Source organism: Xenopus laevis, chromosome 5L (assembly GCF_017654675.1).
Source record: "Xenopus laevis strain J_2021 chromosome 5L, Xenopus_laevis_v10.1, whole genome shotgun sequence".
Classification (NCBI taxonomy): Eukaryota; Metazoa; Chordata; class Amphibia; order Anura; family Pipidae; genus Xenopus; species Xenopus laevis.
In genome coordinates, this window is record NC_054379.1 from 49016873 (window position 1) to 49040245 (window position 23373).

At 39.7% G+C, this 23373-nt stretch overlaps 1 protein-coding gene across 1 annotated transcript; it reads left to right on the forward strand.

Annotated features, from left to right (window-relative positions):
* Window positions 1-8310: 8310 nt before the first annotated feature.
* On the forward strand, window positions 8311-13618 carry fbxo5.L (F-box protein 5 L homeolog). The gene is given in 5 exon segments (NM_001096012.1): window positions 8311-8424; window positions 10308-10975; window positions 11299-11389; window positions 12006-12170; window positions 12919-13618. Coding segments are annotated over 4 exon segments (1155 nt in total). The 5' UTR covers window positions 8311-8424; window positions 10308-10328; the 3' UTR covers window positions 13171-13618.
* Window positions 13619-23373: the final 9755 nt, after the last annotated feature.

Here is a 23373-nt window from a genome sequence, read left to right on the forward strand (position 1 = left end):
TTTAATAAAGCCCAGATTAGTTCAATTAGGTCAGCTCTAATCAAGGAAAGTAACCGTCGGTCTGTGCAGACATACATTGAGCTTCTAGGATCACCTTGCAAAATGATGGGATTGTCAATTAATTTTGGAATTCTGGTGATACTGAAGGAGTACTGCATATTTCTGGAACTATTGATGAACGGTTGATCTCTGCAATATTCTTGTATTTTAGCTTAAACCAAAAAAGTCTGTCAGCCACTGCTGTAGAAGAGGTTAACCATTTTTTTCATTCTGATACAATCTCTTCAGGTGGGAGGAAGGAAATTGATCTTTTTCTAATAGTCCAAAAAGGCGAAAGAAGTATGCTGGAGCAGTGTATAATTTTGGATTAGCTCTTTGGTAATCCCTTCCCAGATATGAAAGGGTTGACTGTATCAGAGACCTGATTTCCAGCTGTTCCTTTCAAAAGCCCTCCACACCAGTCCATTTTATTAAGAACCGGCAATCCATCTCTTCAGCATGGTCTATTAGATCATAGTCAAGGCTATATCACCCAGTTTCAAACTAATGCTAGCATAACTAATTTATCATTAAAGGGCACCTATCATCCTAAAATTCCTGCCGGGAGTGAGATTGTGATGTGTGGGGCCATGCTGAGGCACATGCATGAACATAATGAGCAAGTAAGGCAAAATAAGATAGCTTGAGGCGCTTGCACATGATGAGTGTGTGTACCCCAACATGGCCTCCTACACCTGTAGCTTTCTCCCAGTTTGGGCAGCTTAGTGCTCATTAGTGACATTTTTATGTAAAAATAGTATAATTTCCACCAATTGGAGTGCAGGGTCATTTAAAAAAAATCAAAATTAAAAACTGCTTGAGTTGAATATTTTCACTCTTCTGACTAATCCTGACTCATGAGAGCTGAACATCCTTTGAGCTCATGGTCGTAATTTGTCATTTAGATATATTGCATGTCTAATTCAAGGTTGACTGAAAAATGAAATGTTATCTTATTAAGGTTAATATAAACATCAAGGTAGACAACAAGGCAATTGAGTTATTTAGAATTATGACATTTGCCAGTTACCATAGTGAAATCTCAAATGCTGGGTGGTTGCTAGTGTCAGTGACCTTGACATTAGATTCCATGTTATCCAAATATACCAAATTTTAAAAAAATTATTTCCTTTTTCTCTGTATTACTAAAACAGTACCTTGTACTTGGTTCAAACTAAGATATAACAAATCCTTATTGGAAGCAAAACCAGCCTATTGGATTTATTTACATTTTAAATAATTTTCTAGTGCACTTAAAGGAAAACTATACCACCCCCCCACCGAACAATGTAGGTCTCTATAAAAAGATCTTGCATAAAACAGCTCATATGTAAAACCCTGCTTTGTGTAAATAAACCATTTTCATAATAATATACTTTTTTAGTAGTATATACCATTGAGTAATCCTAAATAGAAAATTGCCATTTTAAAAAATGAGGGCCACCCCCTGGGATCGTATGATTCACGGTGCACACAAACAAACCATGTATGTTAGGTCACATGAGCCAATAAAGAGTTCTGTCTTTTGCTTCCACACTTCATCCTGTTACAGTTAGCGTTGCATTATTTCTGGTCAGGTGATGTGAGGCAGCACAGAGAGCATCACTATATGGTGGTTCAAGGTAAGATATGTAAAAAGGCAATATTTATTTAAATATATATTCCAGTTTGGTAAGATTCTTTAATATTCCACATGATATGATATAAACTATCTTTTGCTTAAAGAGGTTGTTCACCTTCCAAACACTTTTTTCAGTTCAGTTGTTTTCAGATTGTTCACCATAAACGGGCTTTTTTTCAATTATTTTCTATTTAAAATTTTTTACTGTTTTCCCAAAATTGAAGTTTAATGTTTGTGTATCTTGTGTTTCAGTGATCCAGGAGCACCTGAACTGTTACAATTTGTTACATTTAGTTGATACAATTTGTTTATACATTTCGCAGCAGCATCTGTGGAATATTAGCAGCTATTGTATTAATTCTAACAGCTGCCTTCAATGAAACTCGGGTATTCTGCTCAGCAGGGATAAACATAACAAATGTATCAATTTAGAACAGTTAAACAGTTGGCAACTCCTCCTTCCCAGAGCTGCTAGTGAAAAAGTGAAAAATTAATCTTTACGCTTCAATATTATAGAAAATAAACAAACAGAAAGTAATTGGAAAAAGTCATTATTTCTGAAACCATCAACTGAAAGTGTCTGAAGGTGAACAACCCATTTAAATATTAATTTTGGGGATAAAGTTTTCCTTTAAGGTGTGAAGATCCAAATTACAGAAAGATACATTATCCGGAAAGCCCCAGGTCCTGGATAATAGTTCCCATACCTGTATAATTTACTTTTGTCCTGAAGAAACCCTAATTGGGGCAGATGAGCAGTTTCGGGGAGATTTAGTCACCTGGCGAAAATCTATCCGAACTGCCTTCTGTATGCTTGAATGAAGAATCAACTGCGTTAATACACTTGCAGCGCTTGGATTTCCAAAGTTTCCTCGTGAGGCGACTTCGGAAAACAAAGCCCTGCGGATTGTCGCCACTTGAAGAGGTGATTTGTCGCCAGGCGACTAAATCTCCTTGTCTGCCCCAACCCTTATTTAGTTTATATACACAAGTTGCCACTTGAAGAAGTAAAGGCTCAGGTTACAAAGCAGATAAGATCTGTAGAACACTGTTATGTTCTACTTAGCATACCTATTATCCTCTATTTGACCTGTGCTTTCTACTCCTATTTCAATTGTTCCCATTGGTACACAGCAGCTAATTTATTCCAACCGTAGTAGTGTTACTGAAGCAATTGTATCTGTTTTACCAGTGCAGGGTACATTATATTTTAATTACTTTAAAACACTTACATTTTTGGTGTTACTGTTCCTTTAATGTTTAATACTGAGAACAATACAGGAAGTAATAGTGATTTACAGCTAAATTTAGCTGTTCTGTTTGGATTAAATTCATTATTAGAAGACAAGCTTTACTGAATGCTCTTGCAGTGTTGATGGAATGCTCTAAACAGAAATGCATTTTCTCTTTTTATCTTTTATAGGAGAACTAGTCAATTCACAGAAAACAGGTTTAGGAATTTAGCGGCGCTCACCCATGCAGCAGCGCAGCGTCTCCCCTTCCAGTAGCAGCTCTCGCGGGATCCCGGCCACTTCAGTCCGGAGTTACACTTGCACTAAGATTCACCCGCTGTACACCGAAGGATTCACATAAACGTATGTTGCTTAGTAGAACCCTGATGAAGTGCCGGGAGAGTTAGGGCAAGAAACGCGTATGTCTCCAACCCACTGCCTATGTTCACTTGCTGTGCACAATAAAGCCGCATTTCTACTAAGCAACATACGTCTCATGTGAATCCTTCGGTGAGCGCCGTACAGCGGGTGAATCTTAGTACAGGAGAACTAGTGTTCACAAAACTTTGACTACTACAATAATCCCAAAAAAACAGTCAACATCAGGCAAAAATGTGCTCAATTCGGCCACAATGTGTATTGCCTTTTCCCAGGACTTCAGCAACATAAAAATGAGGCTTACTCTATATGCCAGCTGTACATCCAGCCCCCTTAATCCTAGTGCCAAGATACTCTGCAGTATAAGACTGGCAGTCTGGTGATTCTGGAAAATTCCAGAAGGGTTTCTATGTCTGTCATAGAGGAGTGCTTTAAATGTTGGCCTGTTCTGGCTACTGTTTGCATGAGGGGTTTAAAGTTGTTAAAACAAGTGTTTTCTGAAATATATTTTAGAATAGCACCATCATTATTTCTTTTCCACAGTTACATGTGCCACTTTTTGTTTGATTACATTGTGGCTGATGGCATAGTATGGTTTATCTCCACACCACTTTAAGAAGGCACAAGACTCCCTACTTGTCACTTATAATCAACTACAGGCTGTAGCTGATAACAGAGGCATCAACTGACATACACCATTTGGATGATAGGAACCAGCTTTGATATCCATGTGCGCTGATTTGGTTCTACACTGCTTTCAGGACTCAAAGAAAAGGACACTGCCATGCCCATGGCTTATTTCTATTTGGTAGCAGCCACAGTGAACACTAATGGGTGAGTATTAAAAAAAACTTCTTAAGGGGATACGGTCAACATAATTGCTGATCAGCTATTCTTTTTACATTTGCTTTTAAAGAGAGTTTATAAAAGAGATATATACGTCCTTGTGGTAGACTCTGAGGGTTATGGCACATGGGTGTTTTGAGCAGTGTGCCCTCCAGCAGGTAACAGCAGCAGTCAGAACTCCCCTGTTCACGTGCCACTGCTTCTGAAGAGCCATATTAAATGTACACAGAGCAGTGATGGTTGAGTGGTTTCAGCGTTTTTTGCTCAGAGTTTTAGTTGTCACTACTTTATGTGTCCAATACACTCCATTCATTACTTACTATCAGGAGCAGTGACAGGTGGATTGGGGCCTTTCAATATCTGTGGTTCTCTGCCATAGGGCAGTGGTGTCCCTAAGTACTGCCATTCAGCTGCCAAAAACATAGGTTTGACACAATACGTCACTGGCTTTCGCAGTGAAAAGATTACTAGTATAGTCGTCAGGCCAGGGGGGTTTTGGCCCCCATAATTTTTACCCCCTAGTCTATTTTGTATTGTGGGTGGTAAAAGTTTTCAGTGATGCCCATATAGCAGGGGGTCTGGGCAGTGGAGTAACTAGTTCTTACTTGGCCCCTCAGCAAATTAATTTTAGGAACCCCAACATCTCCAGAGATTGTCCTTTTTTATCAATATATATTGAAATTGCTCATCAATTAGGGCCTCATGGGGGCCCCCTATACCCCCTGGGCCCCCCTGCAGCCGCAGGGTCTGCTTCCTCTGTAGTTACGCCCCTGGGTCTGGGCTAAGTAGTATTGCCATGGGTGCTGATGCTGCTTGCCCCAGCTTTATCAAGGTTACTTCAACGTCTAAGCTTTTCTTTCATAAAAGTTTTAATCAATAAAGCAAGGTAAAATTGTAATGCTTTTCATTGATTATTCAGCCTGTGTGTGCTTTTATTGTTTTGTTAGAGAATGTTAATAGTTAACTTCCATACATAAATGCAAGTAGCTGCAATAAGCATTCTAACAACCTAAGGGCAGAGACACACGTGGAGATTCAGTCGCCCAGCGACAAATCACCTCTTCAGGCCTCTCTAGGAAGCTTCGGGCGACTTCGGAAAATGAATCGCTCCGAGTGCCATCCCGCCAGCCATTTAGATTCTAGCCTAGATTAGTCACCCGAAGAAGAGGCGGTTTGTCGCTGGGCGACTAATTTCCCCGAATGTCAACGTATGTCTCTCCGTCGGATGCGACGGAAATAAGGTAAGAGATGGAAATGTCGGATGAAGTCGCAGCGTTCATCCAACACGACATGACTGTCTGATGCGTTTGCATTCGACAGTCGTGTTGCATCTGATGAACGCTGCGAAACCATCTGACGTTCCTGTTGCTTACCTTACTTCCGTACACATGTAATTCCATACACATGTAATTATTTTTGGCTAACTTGCTTTCTCTTTGTAATACAAACAGTAGCTTTTACTTCATGTTAACTAAACTGGCATAATCACATTATTGCTATCGGGTTGCTGAATGTTTAAGTATTTTTAATAGACTGTGGTCTATTTGTGGGTTTTGAGTTATTTAGCTTTTTATTCAACAGCTATCCAGTTTGCAGTTTCAGCAATCTGGTTTCTACGGTTCAAATCACCCTAGCAACCATGCACTGATTTGAATGAGAGACTGGAATATGAATAGGAGACGGCCTGAATAGAAAGATGAGTAATAAAAAGTAGCAATAACAATACATTTGCAGCCTTAGAGAGCATTTGTTTTAGATGGGGTCAGTGACCCTAATTTAAAAAAAAAAGTAATCAAAGTATCAGAAGGCAAATTATTCAAAAACTATAAAAAATGACGACCAGTTGGAAAGTTGCTTAGAATTAACCATTCTATGGCATAGTAAGTTAACATAAAGGTGAACCACCCTTTAGCAACACTGGCAGCTAATTTAATTTTTACCATTTGGGCTGGTTAAAGGAACAGTAACACCAAAAAATGTAAATGTTTTAAAGGAACAGTTCAGTGTGATAAAAAACTAAAACTGTGTAAATAGATAGGCTGTGCAAAATAAAAAAATGTTTCTAATATAGTTAGTTAGCCAAAAATGTAATGTAGAAAGGCTGGAGTGACTGGATGTCTTACATAATAGCCAGAACACTACTTCCTGCTTTTCAGCTCTATAACTCTTGTGTTAGTCAGCGACTTGAAGGGGGGCCACATGGTACATATCTGTTCAGTGAGTTTGCAATTGATCCTCAGCATTGAGCTCAGATTCAAAAGCAACAGTTATGACCCATGTGGGCCCCCCCTCAAGTCTCTGATTGGTTACTGCCTGGTAACCAGGGTAACCAGTCAGCGTAAAACAAGAGAGCTGAAAAGCAGGAAGTATTGTTCTGGCTATTATGTTAGACATCCAGTCACTCCAGCCTTTTTACATTACATTTCTACTTAACTAACTATATTAGAAACATTTTTTAATTTGCACAGCCTGTCTATTTACACAGTTTTTATTTTTTTACACTGAATAATTCCTTTAAAGGAGTGACACTTTAATGTATTGTTGCACTGTACTTTTAAAACTGGTGGGTTTGCTTTAGAAATACTACTATAGTTAAACAAACTGGTGTGTAGCCATGGGGACAGACATTCAAGCACAGGATACACAATATATAACGCATACCTGCTGAAGAATCCCATTATACTACAGAGCCTATCTGTTATCTGCTGTGTATCCTGTGCCTTTTTTCCTTTGAATGGCTGCCCCGTGGCTACACAGCAGCTTGTTTATATAAACTATAGTACAGTTTATCTAATATAAGTAATTCTAAAACAAATGAACTTTCTGAGTAATCATTGAAGACGTTTCACTATTGTTAATATATATATTTATGCATTGTGTCAGATGTGCATGTATGTTTCAGCTTCTTATGTATATGGACGTGCCCATAGTGTGGGCAAAAACGTCTTCAATGATTACTCAGCAAGTCCAGTTGTTTTATAATTGCTTATATTAGATATACCAGTGCTGTCCAACTTCTGTGGTACCGAGGGCCAAAATTTTACTGGCCTATGTGGTGGAGGGCTCATAATGGAAGTCAGTGTTGGCCGCTCCCCCTTTTAAACCACACCCATATTACCACAAGAACTTTTAAGATCATATCCACATTAATTGTGGTAGCTCACTGCAGGGAAATCCCTCATCACTCATATATGAAAAATTTAAGTTATGTTAAAAATATACCCTTAATTCCATATGCCTCATCCTCCCGAATTGTCGATAGCGTTAGCCACTTCGCTCTTTAGTAAATCTGCCCCAATGTGTTTAAGGTGCAGTCGATCGTGGTACGTGGAATGATAAAAATGTATGAAAATGCTATAATCTGGGATGTTAGGGACATGTGGGTTTCCCCACATGTGGAATCTGAAGCAATTTGGCTTTCTAGTCCACATGTAGGTACTTCCCTTTACTTGGTATTTCTATTATAAATTCTATTGATTTCCAATATTTTATTTAAGTAGTATGACACACAGGGCATACAGCCAGCCCAAAACAGATCAACTTTACCCCTTGTGCCAACAGTGCCATAGGCCAAAATGCGAGTGAAATACTTTTAATAATACACAAGGTACAGCTGCTCTGTCCTTATTGCTACTGCCTGAGATGCTAGAGCCATGATGGGTTGCCGCCATTATTGAAGCTCACTAGCATCATGCTTATCATTTTAGCATTGCTTTCGTTCTTTAAGACGCAGTTTGCATAGCGACAAGAATTTTTAATCCTGTTCCGGTTTTTAGAATCCTCCATTACGCTAGTCAAAATATATGTAACGCTCACTGGGTTACATATCATTATGCTTTATTTGGTGGTGGTAAATGCTAAATATTTGTACCCCGTTTAAAGAAAACATTGCTTCCTTTGTTAGTCGAAACTAAAAACGTCGGTACTAGAATCCCTCAGTACTAGTAGGGTTGAGTTCCGGTCATATTCGCCAATAGGCAAGCGCAATTTCGTTAGGCGCTTGACGTCTTCCTATTGGCGGCCGCCAAACCTATCTTTTTTCTGATTGGCTGACTTATTTTGTACGCCAAATTCAAAGTGTTAAAGAGTCGCTCAAACTGCTGGCGCCATTACTTGACAACTTTAGAGCACGGGTGTTTTAACAGGCTTGGGGGGTTAGTGAGAGCGGGAGCCATCGGATAGGGGGGGTGTCATGAAAAATTAGAACGATTTTAAACACATTCTTTTTATTTTTGGTAAATGATCGTAAGGCGTAGGCGCTCCGGGAAAGCGTGATATTTTATCCAGAATAAAGATTCCAGCCTTTCGGTAAGTATAACTGGGGGGAACTTGCGTTCAGGCTATACTGGAGCCTAGAGTGGGGATTTGTGGCCATCGTTAATACATACGTATATGATTAGGTGCTAAACGCAATGCAGCGAGCGTTAAATATCGCTATGAAATGCGAGGGAACGTGGGTGTTGGCGGACTTCTGCTATTTCTTTCTATGGCATATTAACCAGTGCCTGTTTCCTTCTATACGTACATAGATGTTACTGTAATATATATATTTGTGTGTATCCTATACCTATTTCTGCATCGTGTCAGATATACATGAATTAGCTTCTTATGTATATGATGAATGTGCCCGTAGTGTGGCCAAAAGTTACAGCTTTTGTGCCCTGAGCCTCCTTTTGGTCAGAACAGTTTTCTATCTGCTGGCGACATGTTCTCACCGCTGATATTTTATCCATTCTGAGCCCTCCACCCGCCAAAAGCTTCCCCTTCCACCATATTGTACAAGGGGGATGGGGTGTTTCTGTTACCACAATTCCTCTCCTTATTGCTTTGAAAAAAAACTAACATATATTTATTTCTGCTACCACAAATCGGGGTTTCAATCCTGCCTAAAAAGCTGCGACTCGTCTGCTTTCATAGACAATTTGCTGGAGTCTCACAGAGAGCAAAATGGCGCTGGAGGGAAGTCAGAGAGGGAGGGGGCTCACTTTTGGGCTGCTGATAACCCAGGAATGTGTGTATGTGCAACATTACACTGGCAATATATATTGCTTTAACCAATAACACAAATTGGAAGTGTTTTTTGTTGTAATATTGACTCAGTTGCTCGATGCTGAGAATGCCAAAGGAGTCCTTCAGGGATGGGATACCTGTGGTAAATTTGGTGGTCATAGCCCCTTTTGCAGTGAGAAATGCATATTCGTTTATGTATAAGGTAGTTTGGCCGGGGTCCGTTTGGTCACGCATATTTTTAAGGCAATATTTTGTAGAAGCCAGCTTTGTTGACCAAGTTTGTGTATTTTCCATTTGCACGAGCTAAACAATAACATAATAAGTAGTGAGCTCACTACATGAAGCAGAATATTTTGTTTTGTTTTACCTTGTCCGGTAGAGTGTTAACCATCGAAAAGCAGCGGGTGTAATATATGTGAGTGGTCTGGGGGGCACAAGAAATGATCATTTATTGAAATAGCGCCAGTAAGTGGTTTATATTAGTTTCTGACAAACCGGAGTCTTCTAATAATGTAACAACTAGGCTTGTACTATGTGTGCCCCTCCCCCCATCAAAAACTGGTCTGTCCAATGACCCAACGTGCTTACCTCACAAGATTGCACCACTGTTTCATCAGATATCCTACATTGCTTTTCCCTTAGCTCCCATTTTCTGAACTTTTCTATCCTACCTTTTCACATTTTTTCTTCCTTTCCCTTTATCAAGCTTTCTGTCTTAAATTGGGAGTTTCTCTCTCTAATCCCTACAACTAGTTTTATAACCCTGGGCACCCAAGGTTCAGTTTCTATGCAGTCTACCCTACCTTGGGTGAACAAATTGTAATTAATTGAGCCTTTTGGACGCTAGTGTGGGAAAAATTGTAGCCCTCGCTGTTCCCTCTGTGGTGGTGATTTGATGGACTGTGGGTTTTTTTGTCTTGTCTTTTGCTCATAATAATTATGTATTTTTAGAGCACCACCATGTTGCGCAGCACTGAGCAGCATGGGCCCCTATTTTTGCCAGTTTTTTTTCTCATTTGATGCTGCTTGAATGCAATTTCTGTTTAGAAATATGCTTTTTTTTTTAAATTTAACATTATTCTCACTCACTGAGAGCTCATTTATGGGTGGATAGGAAAATTTAATTTACTGTGTTCTGTTTAAAGAACAGTGACTATAATGCATTTCTCATTCTTCCACAGGGTCCTGTCCTACCTATCAATATGATGTGTGGATTTACAAGTAACCCATCTCCGAAAAAGCTCTTGTCAAAATCAAGTGCAACCAATGTTCACTTAGAAATCAGTCCAGTCAAACCTGACCGTCCATGCAAAGGCTATGAAAATGTGCTAGGCTCCTGCACAACAGTTGCAAAGTGTGCAGACCTTACAGATGATCTGCCTGTACACAACAAAGAGAATCTTTTACATGGATTCAATGATTTAGAAAGACACCATGATGAAGAAAATAGTTCATTGCAAGATAGTGGTTATTCATCAATACTGCAAAATGACTCTCCATGTCAAGATGAAACAGACAGTAATGTGTCAGATATTCAAGTACGTGACACGCCAAAGAATCTCATGCAGTACCAAAAACCCTTTCATACTTTATCTACAAGATGTTTGCCGATCCTTCGTTTTGAAGCAGCCATGTGTTCTACGCTGAAGAAAATGAGAAAAACAAGTAAAAAAATTGACTGGAACGCGGTTGATGATGTCGTTTGTGGTGGAAACTATGGTCTTGAGCATCTGATTGGCAAAAGTATGGGATTGGAAAGAGTAGATATCCTTGCAGAACTTTTCCATCGAGACTTCAAGCATTTGCTGACTAAAATTTTAAGGCACCTTAATGCAATGGATTTAATAAAGTGAGTATTGACTTTATAGGTTGTGCTATAGCAAGAAAATTGGAACAGATTATGATTTTCATTTTACAGTTGTGCCATAAATTGGCTGTGCCAACTATTTACGCCTTAATAGAAATGAGGGAAATGAAAAGCATGCAGGAAATCATACTTTAAAACACAAGATCTAAGATGTAATTGGTGCCGAAGGAGTGTGTCCTACCACCTATGCTTGTGTGCTAAGTTTAATGTCCTTTTTGCTTCACCTTAGCTGTCAAGGTGCATTTAAATTGTTAGCCAACATCTGTATGCAAATTATTAAATGTTTGGGTTCTTTTTCTCAACAGTGTCATCGGTGTGAGCACAACATGGAGAAAAATACTACAAAAAGACAACTGGGCCTACAATACTTACAAATTAGGATGCAAGGAACTTTGTGTAAGTTTTATTTATTTTAACTTTTATGTATTTGGTGATGTCACTGGAAGCTTGGAAATTCCCATGACTCCTGTGAGTTGTTCTAGGTGTGTTGCTTTGATGCTGAGGGGAATGGTAAATTATGCTTGGCCACCGGGTTGGGCTGGTGGTGTGCCTACAGATGAGTTATTTTCTGATTTCTCCGGCTGGCTGCATATAATGTTTCCATTTGTTCAAGCCTTTGGCCAAATGAGTAGGTCTGAGATGGGCGTAGAGACATTGGTTCCTCTTGGTTTAACATTTGTCTACCTGCCTACAAGAGCTCTGGACATAGGAATCCGTGCAATCCTACAGGATAGCATAATGGTCTTCTAAATCTGCCACCCTCGGAGGCATGTATAGATTGTTTGGCATTAGGGCCAAAATTAACTAAGCTGCCTGGCCGAATCTGAACAAATACGGGCAGTTTTACTTTTAATCTTTGCCCTACACTTCCTCTTTACCTATTTGACTTGTATAACCATACTTTCTTACTAATACAAGCTCTGTAATGTGCTTCAGTTTGCTATTGTTAAATTACAGCTTACATGAATGATGTGTTGGCAATGATTTAACTGTAAATATTATTGTTTAATAGGAAAAGCGAGCCAAAGTATCCACCCACACTGCAACCCGTGATGAGTCTCTCTGCCGTGTGCCTTTAGCATCTGTTCAAAAAGTAGCAGCGTCCTCTCTCTGCACATCAAAAAAGCAGAATAAAAATGGAGGCCTGTCTAATAACAGACATGCAGAATTTATTGAGGTAAGTACAGTTGTCATTGCTAGAAATATTTTTATCCGCTTCAGTGCACTTGTACAACAATTTCAGATTGAATATCTATAAATGTGAACTTCATATACCAATAGAAAACCATGACTTTTTTTGTCAGCCTATACTCCCTGTAGTTCCAGAAATAAAGACTTTTTTTCAATTACTTTCCATTATTTATTTTTTACTGTTTTCCAAAATATAAGTTTAAAGTTGAATGCTCTTGTCTCTGGTGTTTGTCTGGCAGCTCAGTAATTCAGGTGCAGACTTTAAACTGTTAGAATTTTGCAACATTTAGTTGATACATTTCTCAGGAGCTTCTCTGGAGTATTCGCAACTATTGTATCCATTCAAACAGCTGCCTGTAACGAAATTCAGAGATTCTGCTCAGCAGGGTCAAAGATAAATGTATAAACTAAATGTATCCATTTAGAACAGTTTACAGGGTCGGCGACCCCCTCCCCTAGCTGGTTCAGAAGGTGAATGACACTTTACACTTCAATATTAGAATATTGGAAAATAGAAAGTCATTGGAAAAAGTCGTTATTTCTGGTGATCTATCTGAAAACAACTAGTTGTTTGAAGATGAACCACCCCTTTAAAGCTAGACTTTATTCTCAGGATTAAGCCAAATATTGCACAAACTGCTGAGACTTGTCAGAATCCTGGATTTGCTGCATCCTTTATATATGAACTTGGCCAAAGTCCTGTACTTATTGTTTTTGTTTCTTTTTTTTTCCAGGTTGCTCAGACTTTAAAGAATGACCAAAGCCTTAAAGCTTGTGTGGACTGTGGCTCCCCAGCTAAATATGACTCCTACCTTCATCGTGCCATCTGCACACGAGAGAGCTGTAAATTGGACTTTTGCACACTGTGCTCTTGTAAATATCACTCTTCAAAAAGCTGCCTGATAAGTAAGCCGAGGAGCTATAGAATTCCTATAGAGCCATTGCCCGGAAGCAAAAAAAGCAAACAGAATTTACGGAGGTTGTAGTTTAGTAAAAATGAATTTAAATCACATTATGGGTATAGTCATAAAGTGTCAAAATACACATTTTAAAATATATACATACATGTATGTATGTGCTCCGTTATCTACGTTTTAGTATTTTAATGGAGCAATAGTTAGATTCATTTATTTTGCTTACTCTTAATGTTAAGATAGAAGTCTTATTGGTGAATTTAAAAATCAATTTGCATCTTAGGTACAATCTTTTTATATTTCTAAGCTTTTATATATACATATTGTTATCTCTTATAAGGGATCACCCATAGGAATTGCTTTTCTCATTGGGGAAAAATGTATTTTTTAATATATTTGCCTTTTTGGGCAACGTTTTGTAAATATGTATTATGTGAGTCTGTTTCTTTTATATGTTCTCTATGGTTATCTCTGTTTGTGTGCAGTATATTTTGCGCTGCTAAATAAATTATTGCAATTCTCTTTGCTGTAGTGGACTTCCTTTTCACTGATTTTGAAGGTTTTGTTCTCTGTCAATATTAAGTTTAGGCAAGTGTTTAGTATCATGGCAATTTATTGCAGTACTGGCTGAAATGTGTACCTTTTGCGCTACAGATTTTAGAATCTACACTGTAGCAAACACTTATGACAGAGACAGGTTTTATTTGCTGGTCCTAACCAATTAGGGCTTTAATAATAGGCTTTAAGAAACACAATATTCACAGCTCGAAAAGAAGCTTTTTTTTGATCTGATCCTTTATCCCGTAACTATTTAAAATCCTATTTTATCACATTAGTCAAGAATTAACTTTAATTACACTATATAAAGTATTTGAATCTTGTTTCCTTCAGTCTGGGAATTCAAAATGATAGCAGGCAGCAGCCATTTTGTGGACGCTGTTTTTAAAGAAAGCCTTGCGTCATCTCAGAATCTTGTTTGTGCACCAGAATGGGGGACCCAATGCCCATTACCATGCCCTGGCTACACAATTAAATGGTAAAGAGAGGGGGAATGTGTGGAGAGCAGTGACATCCAGGAAGTGCTGAATGGAAAGTGAAATATTTGACAGCTGAGATTTTTAAATGAGCTTACAACCGCTATGAATGCTTTAATAAAAAAAAAAAGAAATTGGATTTCATTTTTAATTTGAAAAGGACTTTTATTAAACAATTTGTCTGGGTGACAGCACCACTTTAGTAGTTTATTTACTTTAGTAGTGTCTTTTCTCCTTTTTTAGCTTGAATGGCTGCCCCCATGGCTACACAACAGCTCCATAATATAACCGACGGTAGTGTTTCTGAAGCAAACACAGAACTTTTACCAATGCAGGGCAGCAATCCATTATATTTTTAATTACTTTTAAACTCGTATTTTTGATGTTACTGTATCTATGAACAATGTTGCAAATGTCAATTCTCCAGCAAAGACCATCAATTTACTTATGTTGCATTGTTTCAAAAGGCAGCCAGTGCTGAGAACAGAAAGGATACTTGTTACAATAGCCGTACACAGATTAGTAATCAGTGTAAAATGGTCATTCAGCTCTTAAAATTCACCCACCTCCCCCCAAAGAGCTACAGTTGTTTCTGCTTCTGTGCCTAGCAATACCTTGGCTTAGCACAAATAAGTCCCTAAGCTATGTAAAAATTACAAATTGCTCCAATGCATGTTTGGTCAGGCCCTTCTGGTGCAATTACTGTCTTTGGGGTTTAGGACTCATGAAGCTTCAGTCTTTTGTAATATGTTAAGCTGTTCAAAATATTTTTATAGCATAGATGTTTCAGTTGGGGCTGGGCTACCAATCATGCATACTGGGAGCTAAAGATTGGTAAGATGGATGCAGATGTACATACAGCTACATATCGAAAAAATACTCAAATGTTTCAGAAGATACCTTTAAATAAAAAATGGTTGTCAGAATAGCCATTGGGGGTAAATGGTACAGTTACAGGGGGATTCTAAAAAAATCCATACATAAAGGGATACTGTCATAGGGAAATTTTATTTTTTTCCAAAATGAATCCGTTAATAGTGCTGCTCCAGCAGAATTCTGCTCTGAAATCCTTTCTCAAAAGAGCAAACCAATTCTGATTTGAACAGAAATCTGTCATGGGGCTAAACATATTGTCAGTTTCCCAGCTGGCGACAAATCTTCTCTTCGGGGCAACAAATCTCCCTGAACCGCCTTCCCACCCCCTAGAATGTAAGTCGCCGGCGTGATGGCACATGGAGCGCTTTGTTTTCCGAAGTTTCCTTGTGAGGCAACTTCGGGCCACTTTGGAAAACGAAGCGCTCAGAGGGCCATCCAGCTGGCGATTTACACTCTAGCAGGGAGGGGAGATTAGTTGCCCCGAAGAAAAGATTTGTCGCCTGGCGACTAATCTCCCCCCGAATCTGATGGCGCGTCTCTGCCCTAAAGGAACAGTAACACCAAAAAATTTCTTTTTAAAGTAATGAAAATATCATGTTACCCTGCACTGGTAAAACCGATCTTCTGTTTGCTTCAGAAACACTACTATAGTTCATATAAACCAGCTGCTAATTAGCAATGGCGGAAATTCAAAAAATGCTATATGGCACAGGATAAAGCTGGCCATAGATGCAAAGATCCGATCATTCGAATCCTCGAACGATCAGACTTCCCCCATCTCCCGACCTGCCACTAACTATTCAGATCAAATAAAGTGGTAAAAGAACAGATCAGCCGATGTTCTGCCCCTGACCGCAATCGTGCGAAAATTATGTCCAACAAAGCTGGTGACAGTCTCCCAATGAAAACCTTCCGATCGGCAATTCATGCAGAGAAATTATCAGAAATCTTTTAACCTGTCCAAACGACCGATCTCTATGGGACCAAAAATATCTGGACTCGTACGATCAGATCTTTGCGTCTATGGCCAGTTTGATTAGTGGATAACAGATAACATTATGTTCTACAGAGCTTATCTGCTGTGTAACTTGAACCTTTTCTCCTTTGAATAGCTGCCCCCATTGCTACACAGCAGCTTATTTATATAAACCATAGTGTTTCTGAAGCAAACACAGCAGGGCAACACTGCATTATATTTGTATTCCTTTAAAACAATTTCATTTTTTGATGTTACTGGTCCTTTAAGAACAACTCTCAGTAGTAAAATCCATTTCACATTGCGACATAGAAGAAACAGTCTGTTAGAAAGCAGTTCTATCCTAAAGTGCTGGCTCTTTCTGAAAGCACATGACCAGGCAAAATGACCTGCGATGGCTGCCTACCCACCAATATTACCAATATTCCTGGTTCAGGAATTAAATGTTATATTGTACAGTGAATTATTTGCAGTGTAATTTAGAAAAACTACATCATAAAAATCATGACAGAATCCCTTTAACTATCTGTCTATAAGCACTCAAGTAAAATAAGTTGTCATCACTATGAATTCTGGGAAGGGTTGCTTCTAAAATATGTGGAATACCCCAGAGACTGAGCCTCACCCAGTGGATTTTAAAGGGTTTGTTCTCCTTTAAATTAACTTTAAGTATGATGTAGAGTGCTATTCTGGGACAGTTTGCAATTAGTTTTCATTTTGTATTATTTGCTGTGGGTGAGACTTAGTCTCTAGGGTAAATTTAGGAGAGACTATTGGCTTAATTTTGTATATAAATGAGGAACGTCTCTCCTCAACCAAATGTTTTCCAGTGGATCCACTTTCCTGGATCTATATATGCTGCTTGAAAATACCCTGCATTGCACTGATGAGCCACAATAAATTCTACATTTGAGAATTTGATCATCAAACTTTATAAACCAGTGGATGAGGCTCAGTCTATTGGGTATATTAGTAAATGAAATTATTAGACATGATGCTTTGCATACTAAATGTTTTTTCAAGCTGTGTCTCTATGATGCAGAGATATAGAGCAGGAAACTCCACCCAAACATGTGTGCGGTTATCAGAGCTACAAACACAGAGAGGGTGTATATAGTAGGAGAGGATGTTACAAGCCAACCCCGATTCCATTGGCATAAAAAAGGAACAAAAGATCCCAGGGCCAGAGGAGAGATTTTTATAGGCAAATTAACATTCTATTTTCAAGACTCAACAGCACAAAGTACAAATGGAACCAGTGGTCATATTAAAGATTTGAGCAATGATCCCTCTTTAATTATGGTTGTTACTGCAAATAACTGTCATGACATCTGAATGCAGCAATATCATTCCTAAGCCTAACTGCATGTGGGGTGGTTTCTCTCCTAGAGAAATGCCCAAAACCTCCTGAGATGCCTGCCTCTGACTTTAATGGAAACCGCCTTTAACCTCTCATAGCCTAAAAATACAGAGCAATTTCATGCAACTAGCAATGCTTGAAAATCTGTGGGTTTCTGTGTATGGCCCTTCATCTGTTATTAAAGGGGAACTCCGGCTTCCAATACAAAATTTGATAAAGAGGCCCACATAACACAGAAACCTCTAATATACCCATCACAGTTACCTTTCATCAAAAAGTATGAATAAATGCCATTTTCTATGCTGAAATCCAGCTGTTTAACAGTTCTTCTCTTTCTGCATCATTTGAAATCCTGGCAGGGAAGGAGGGACTAAACACTGATGTTACAAATTGTAACAACTTCTCCACAGCTTAAGGTCCCCATAGACGCGACGATTCTTCTTGCCGAACGACCGATTTTAGGGAAGCCCGACCAATCCTTCGAAATTATCGTGCGGTTAGTGGTATTCGAACGATCGTACATCTTACGATTTTTCGGCCGACATCTGTCGGGAAATTGATCGGCCAGGTCAAAAAATCTTTGTCGGTCCCAGTGCAATCTCTCTATGTTTGCAGGGCCAAGCAGGCAGCTCCCCTTTGTTTTCCTGGTAAATTGGTCTTTTTAGTTGATGGTAGATTCGTACGATCGTACGATCGTTCTGAGAAGATCGTGGTCTCACGATCAGGATCTGATCTTTTAAAAATCTCAACATCTATGGCCAGCTTTACAGACAGCATGCAGGAACTACATAACCCGCAATGCATTGCACTGTGATGTTCCGTTCCTTATTGAAATCACGTGTGCAGGGAATTGTAGGGTTTGGAGAATGCAGCTAAGGACATATGTCTGTTGATGCAAAGTAACAGTAGTCAGTCAGCTCAGTAGTCAGAGAGATCAGCAGCGGAGCAGGGGGCTAGGCTTAGGGAACTGTTCCAAACCATTAAAAATCATAAAAAAATTGCATAATTTGATTTCATTGATGTACAGTATATTGCAAAGTTTCTTGAAATTATGTTTACTTTTCAAAAAGCTTAAGTTATGTTTGTGTGGAGTTCCCCTTTAACATTTTCACTTAGTACAAGCTGCTATGTGACACAAACAAGGGGAAAGCAACAGAGGCTAATGTTCTGACCAACTGTAAGCACATTTAAGTGTAACTCAATAAACGAATACATCATAGGCATCATAGGCTAGTTTGTTGGCTTTCTCAGAATCTTTGACAATGGACTCACAGCTCACTGCTGTTATCTGTTTAAAGTGTTGAAACACAGTCAGGGGCTGAATAACTTTGCCTATAAACCAAGGTGATGCCCCTCTCCTACTCCTCCCCCCAGGGTCACACTGGGATGTCGGGACACCAGGAAAAAGTCTGGTGGGCCCTGGCCCTCATGGGCACCAGCTGGCCCAGGCTAGCTCCCTCCGACCGGCCACCCCCTATTAAGAAGAAATGAAATTAGAGGTACGTGACACAGTGCACACATGCCAGGGTGGAGTATAGACCAGGTCTGGACTGGAATTCAAAATAGACCCTAGCATTTCAAGTACAAAGAGGCCCAAACAGCCTCCACCAGCCCAATAAATAGTGTCTCTCTATGGCATCTTACAGCAGCCCCCACATCTCATAATGTAACTCGGTACCTCAGAAGATGTAGTAGATCAGCTGAATGACAGTGGAGAAAGTCACAAACTGATCCTGACTTCATCCACTTCAAATTCCTGCTACAATCGAGCCCTATCATTAGCTAAAGAACAATACTTCTCTTCTTTAATCTCCACTCTGTCCTCTAAACCGCAGCAACTGTTTGCCACAGTCATCTCACTCCTATGACACCCTCCACCCATTAATATAACTGCCCAAGATCTTGCTCATTTCTTTAATGAAAAAATCAATCTCATTAGGTTGAGCATATCGTCTGACAACACGCTCAGACTAATGTGCAGTCCACTCACATCCACTTTGCACTCCTTCACCCCCGCAACACCAGATGAAGTTAGCAAACTTCTAGCTTGTTTAAAACCCACAACCTGCTCCCTTGACCCTCATACCCTCTCGCCTCCTCTATGCAATCTCTCCAATTCAACACTCTCTCCTGCACTTACCCACGTATTCAACCTTTCACTCTCTACTGGTACTTTTCCACAAACAAGCACTAATCACTCCTATGCTCAAAAAACCTTCCCTTGATCCCAGCTCTCCCACTTACTATCGTCCAGTTTCCCTTCTTCCATTCGCATCCAAATTACTATAGAAAGGCTTGTTTATAAACGCCTGATCCAACATCTCACTCACAACTCCCTTCTTGACCCCCTGCAATCTGGCTTCCGCCAAACACACTCAACTGAAACTGCACTCACCAAAGTAACCAATGATCTACTGGCAAAGTCTAAAGGTCACTATTCCATACTCATCCTTCTAGATCTCTCTGCAGCCTTTGTCACAGTTGACCACACACTCCTCCTAGACATTCTGTACTCAGCTGGCATTCGTGACACTGCTCTTTCATGGTTTACATCTTATCTGTCTGACTGTTCCTTTAAAGTTGCCTTCTCTAACTCTACTTCTACTACGTTCCCTCTCTCTGTCGGAGTTCCTAAAGGCTCTGTTCTAGGCCATCTGCTGTTCTCACTCTATACAACTTTGCGAGGAAAACTTATTCAGTCATTTGGACTTCAGTATCACCTTTATGCCGATGACACCCAACTTTACTTGTCTACTCGCGATCTTTCTAATTCTGTCCTTTCCCAAGTTACAGACTGTCTCTCTGCTGTCTCCTCCTGGATGTCACAGCACCATTTGTAACTAAACCTTTCAAAAACAGAACTCTTTATCTTTCCTCCAAGATCTTCCCCTGTCCCTCACAGTAAACAACACCACCTTTCATTCCACCACACAGGCACACTGCCTAGGAGTTATCCTGGACTCACATCTGTCTTTTTCACCACACATTCAAACAGTTGCAAAATCTTGTTGTATTCAACTGTGCAACATTGCCCGAATACGACCATATCTCAGTTCAGAATCAACTAAAACACTGATTCAGTCTCTCATCATCTCCCACCTTGATTACTGCAACCTATTCCAACAAGTCGCCTTTCACAACTCTAATCTGTGCTAAATGCTGCTGCTAGACTCATTCATCTAGCTCACCGCTCAACATATGCATGTCCCTTCACTGGCTCCCAATCTCCTCTGGAATCAAATTCAAATTACTAACACTCACATTCAAGGCCCTTAATAATGAAGCCCCTCCCTATATTTCATCTTTGATCTCCAAATACACCCCTTCACGCAACCTACGCTCTGCTTCTGATCTTTGCCTCACTTCTCCTTTCATCCCTTCTGCCCATTCTCGTCTACAAGACTTCTCTCAGGCTTCTGCTTTTCTCTGTAACTCTCTGCCTTGAGCTGTCAGACGTTATCCTTCTTTCCAAACTTTCAAACGCTCCTTAAAGACCCACCTGTTTAAAGAAGCTTATTCAATGTACCTTAATTAATCAATCATTGCTGTATCAAAAATCAAATTGTTTCTAAAATCCTGTCTCAATTGTACCCTAACCTTTAGTTTGTAAAATCTAATTTGTAGGGCCTCTAATCCTATTGTACTCTGTAACCCTTGTTTGTTATCCACCATTTATTCCGTTTGTTATAATTAAGGTAAAGCACTGCGTATCTTGTCGGCGCTATATAAATAAATGATGAAGAAAAAGGACTTCAGGAGGGGGGCCCTGGTGGCTGCCTAGAGGGGCCTTGTTGTGTCAACCCCGGTGGACCCCCAATGCTGCAGTCCGATACTGCCTCTCCCAAACCATCCTGGCACCACCCTCTACTTTCTCCTTCCTCCAATCACTGGGTCCTCTGAAAACAATGGGCCTCAGGCAACCTCCCTGATTGCTTTTATGGCAAATCACCACTGAACACAGTTAGGTCACACATGATGCACAAAAAACTTTCTGATGTATATTTTTTCAGTTCACCAAAGAATATTTCCACTCGTATCAACATGTACAGCATATAGGGGTCATTCAATCTGGCACTCTGTGCTAAGAGCAGCATTAGGAGGTGCACCCCAGCCCTGTCTCTACAACTCCCTTTGGGCAGATGATAAGAATAGGCCTCAATGCAGCCTGTGCCTCCTGCCGCCCTGTACAATAGAGTAACTATAGAAGAAGCAGACCCATCAGTCGTGGGGGGCTCAGGTGAAAAGGGGACCCAGACTGTGGGGTAATTTTTCTCTATAATTGCTAACTGAAAATTTGCTCACCCGCTGCCTGTGATAGCAAAGCCATTTGCTAAATCAGCTGGGTTGGGGCTGGGACTTAGGCCAGAGCTGGGTAGGTGGCAGTGTGGCCGGGCCCCTTCAAGATTCTTTGTGGGGGGCCTGGCATGATGTTGTTACGCTGGCTCTGTACCTTGCCTGTATGAAGGAAGGCAGTGCCAGGAGATGCCTACATGGCTCCCACTACCCATCTCATTTGAAGCAAGCCATGCCTAGCTGTACGGAAGAGTGTAAAATCCTGTGGCTATTTGCACAATGCCCCATGCAGTGGGCAAAGGACAAAAAATGACCGATTGCGGTCAATATCTGCAACAATGAAGAACTACATTTTTTCAGCTTAGCCAGCTGCTAAACAGAATAACTCCATATTACCCTGCAGAGGGGTAAACCAAAGAGAGAACATTAGTTATGACAGAGGGTTGAAATTTGGTGACAGTGGGTGAAATTTGGTGTTTATCTTTAGAATCACACATGCAGATACTGTACTTTCAAATTCTCACTAGTCACAACATTTCTAATAAACCTGCATGTTTGAATTATGGTTGTGATGATCAGCAGCTTCAAAGGAGACCCAACATTTTCACCATGATGAATTAACGGTAGCAGATGTCAGGAGAGCAATGAAATTTTAATTCTAAGCTTTTATTGTAAATCTAAATTGCAGATTACTCTTTGTTTACTGCGATGGTAGATTTTGCTGAATGAAATAATGAGGCTGTGCTATAACACTGTCCCCTTTAACATCTGCAGGATATCAAAGTGTGGTCTTTGAAGACTGCTGTGGCTGAAGGCACATTAATCTGTTCCACTAACTAAAGTGAAAGTCATAGCAGAACCTGCATATGTCTAGGGACTGGATGCACGATTATTGGAATCACAGGCCAAGTGCTTAAAGACTCCAGTAGGAATACTCTAGTGCAAACATTCAATTATAGTCCAGCAAATTTTTCTTCCAGGTCCCAGAGTAAAAAATGTAAGTCAAAAGGGCACCTTTAATGATTTAATGTAGGAATATGCGTCCTTTGCCGAATGGAACATCTAGAGCTCGCTTCATTTATGCAGTTGATACATTCCATTATAATTATGCTAATAAACTCATCCCGTTGTACTCAATGAAGCAAGAAAATTTTTCAGCTTTCTCCATCTGAAAAACCACTTACAAATCAAAAGTACCGTGATAGTAATAAAGAGCATCAATTTCACATGAATCCAAGGATATTTATTGTTATCTTTTTAAACATAATTTAAAGGAATGATTCGCCTTTGTATGTAATAGAATGATTAATTGTAAGCAACTTTTCAATTGGCTTTTTTTTCCCCCTTTTTTTGTTTTTGAATGATTTGCCTTTTTGTTCTGACTATTTCCAGCTTTCAAATAGGGGTCACTGACCCATCTAAAAACCAGTTCTCTGTATAGCTACACATTTAGGGGCAGATTTATCAAGGGTCAAAATAAAAATTCGAGCTATTTTTGTTTACTTCAACAATCGAATAGGCCAAAATTTGTTTAGAATTTGAAAAAAATGTGACTATTCGAATATCGATGTATCATGTACTGTCTCTTTAAAACTTCAACTTTGACCATTCACCATCTAAAACCTGCCAAATTGCTGTTTTAGAACCTATTTGGAGTCATTTGGTGGACTTTGAAAAATCAAAGATTTTTCTTTAAAAAACTTTGAATCGAAGTAGATTGAAAACGATCTTACTTC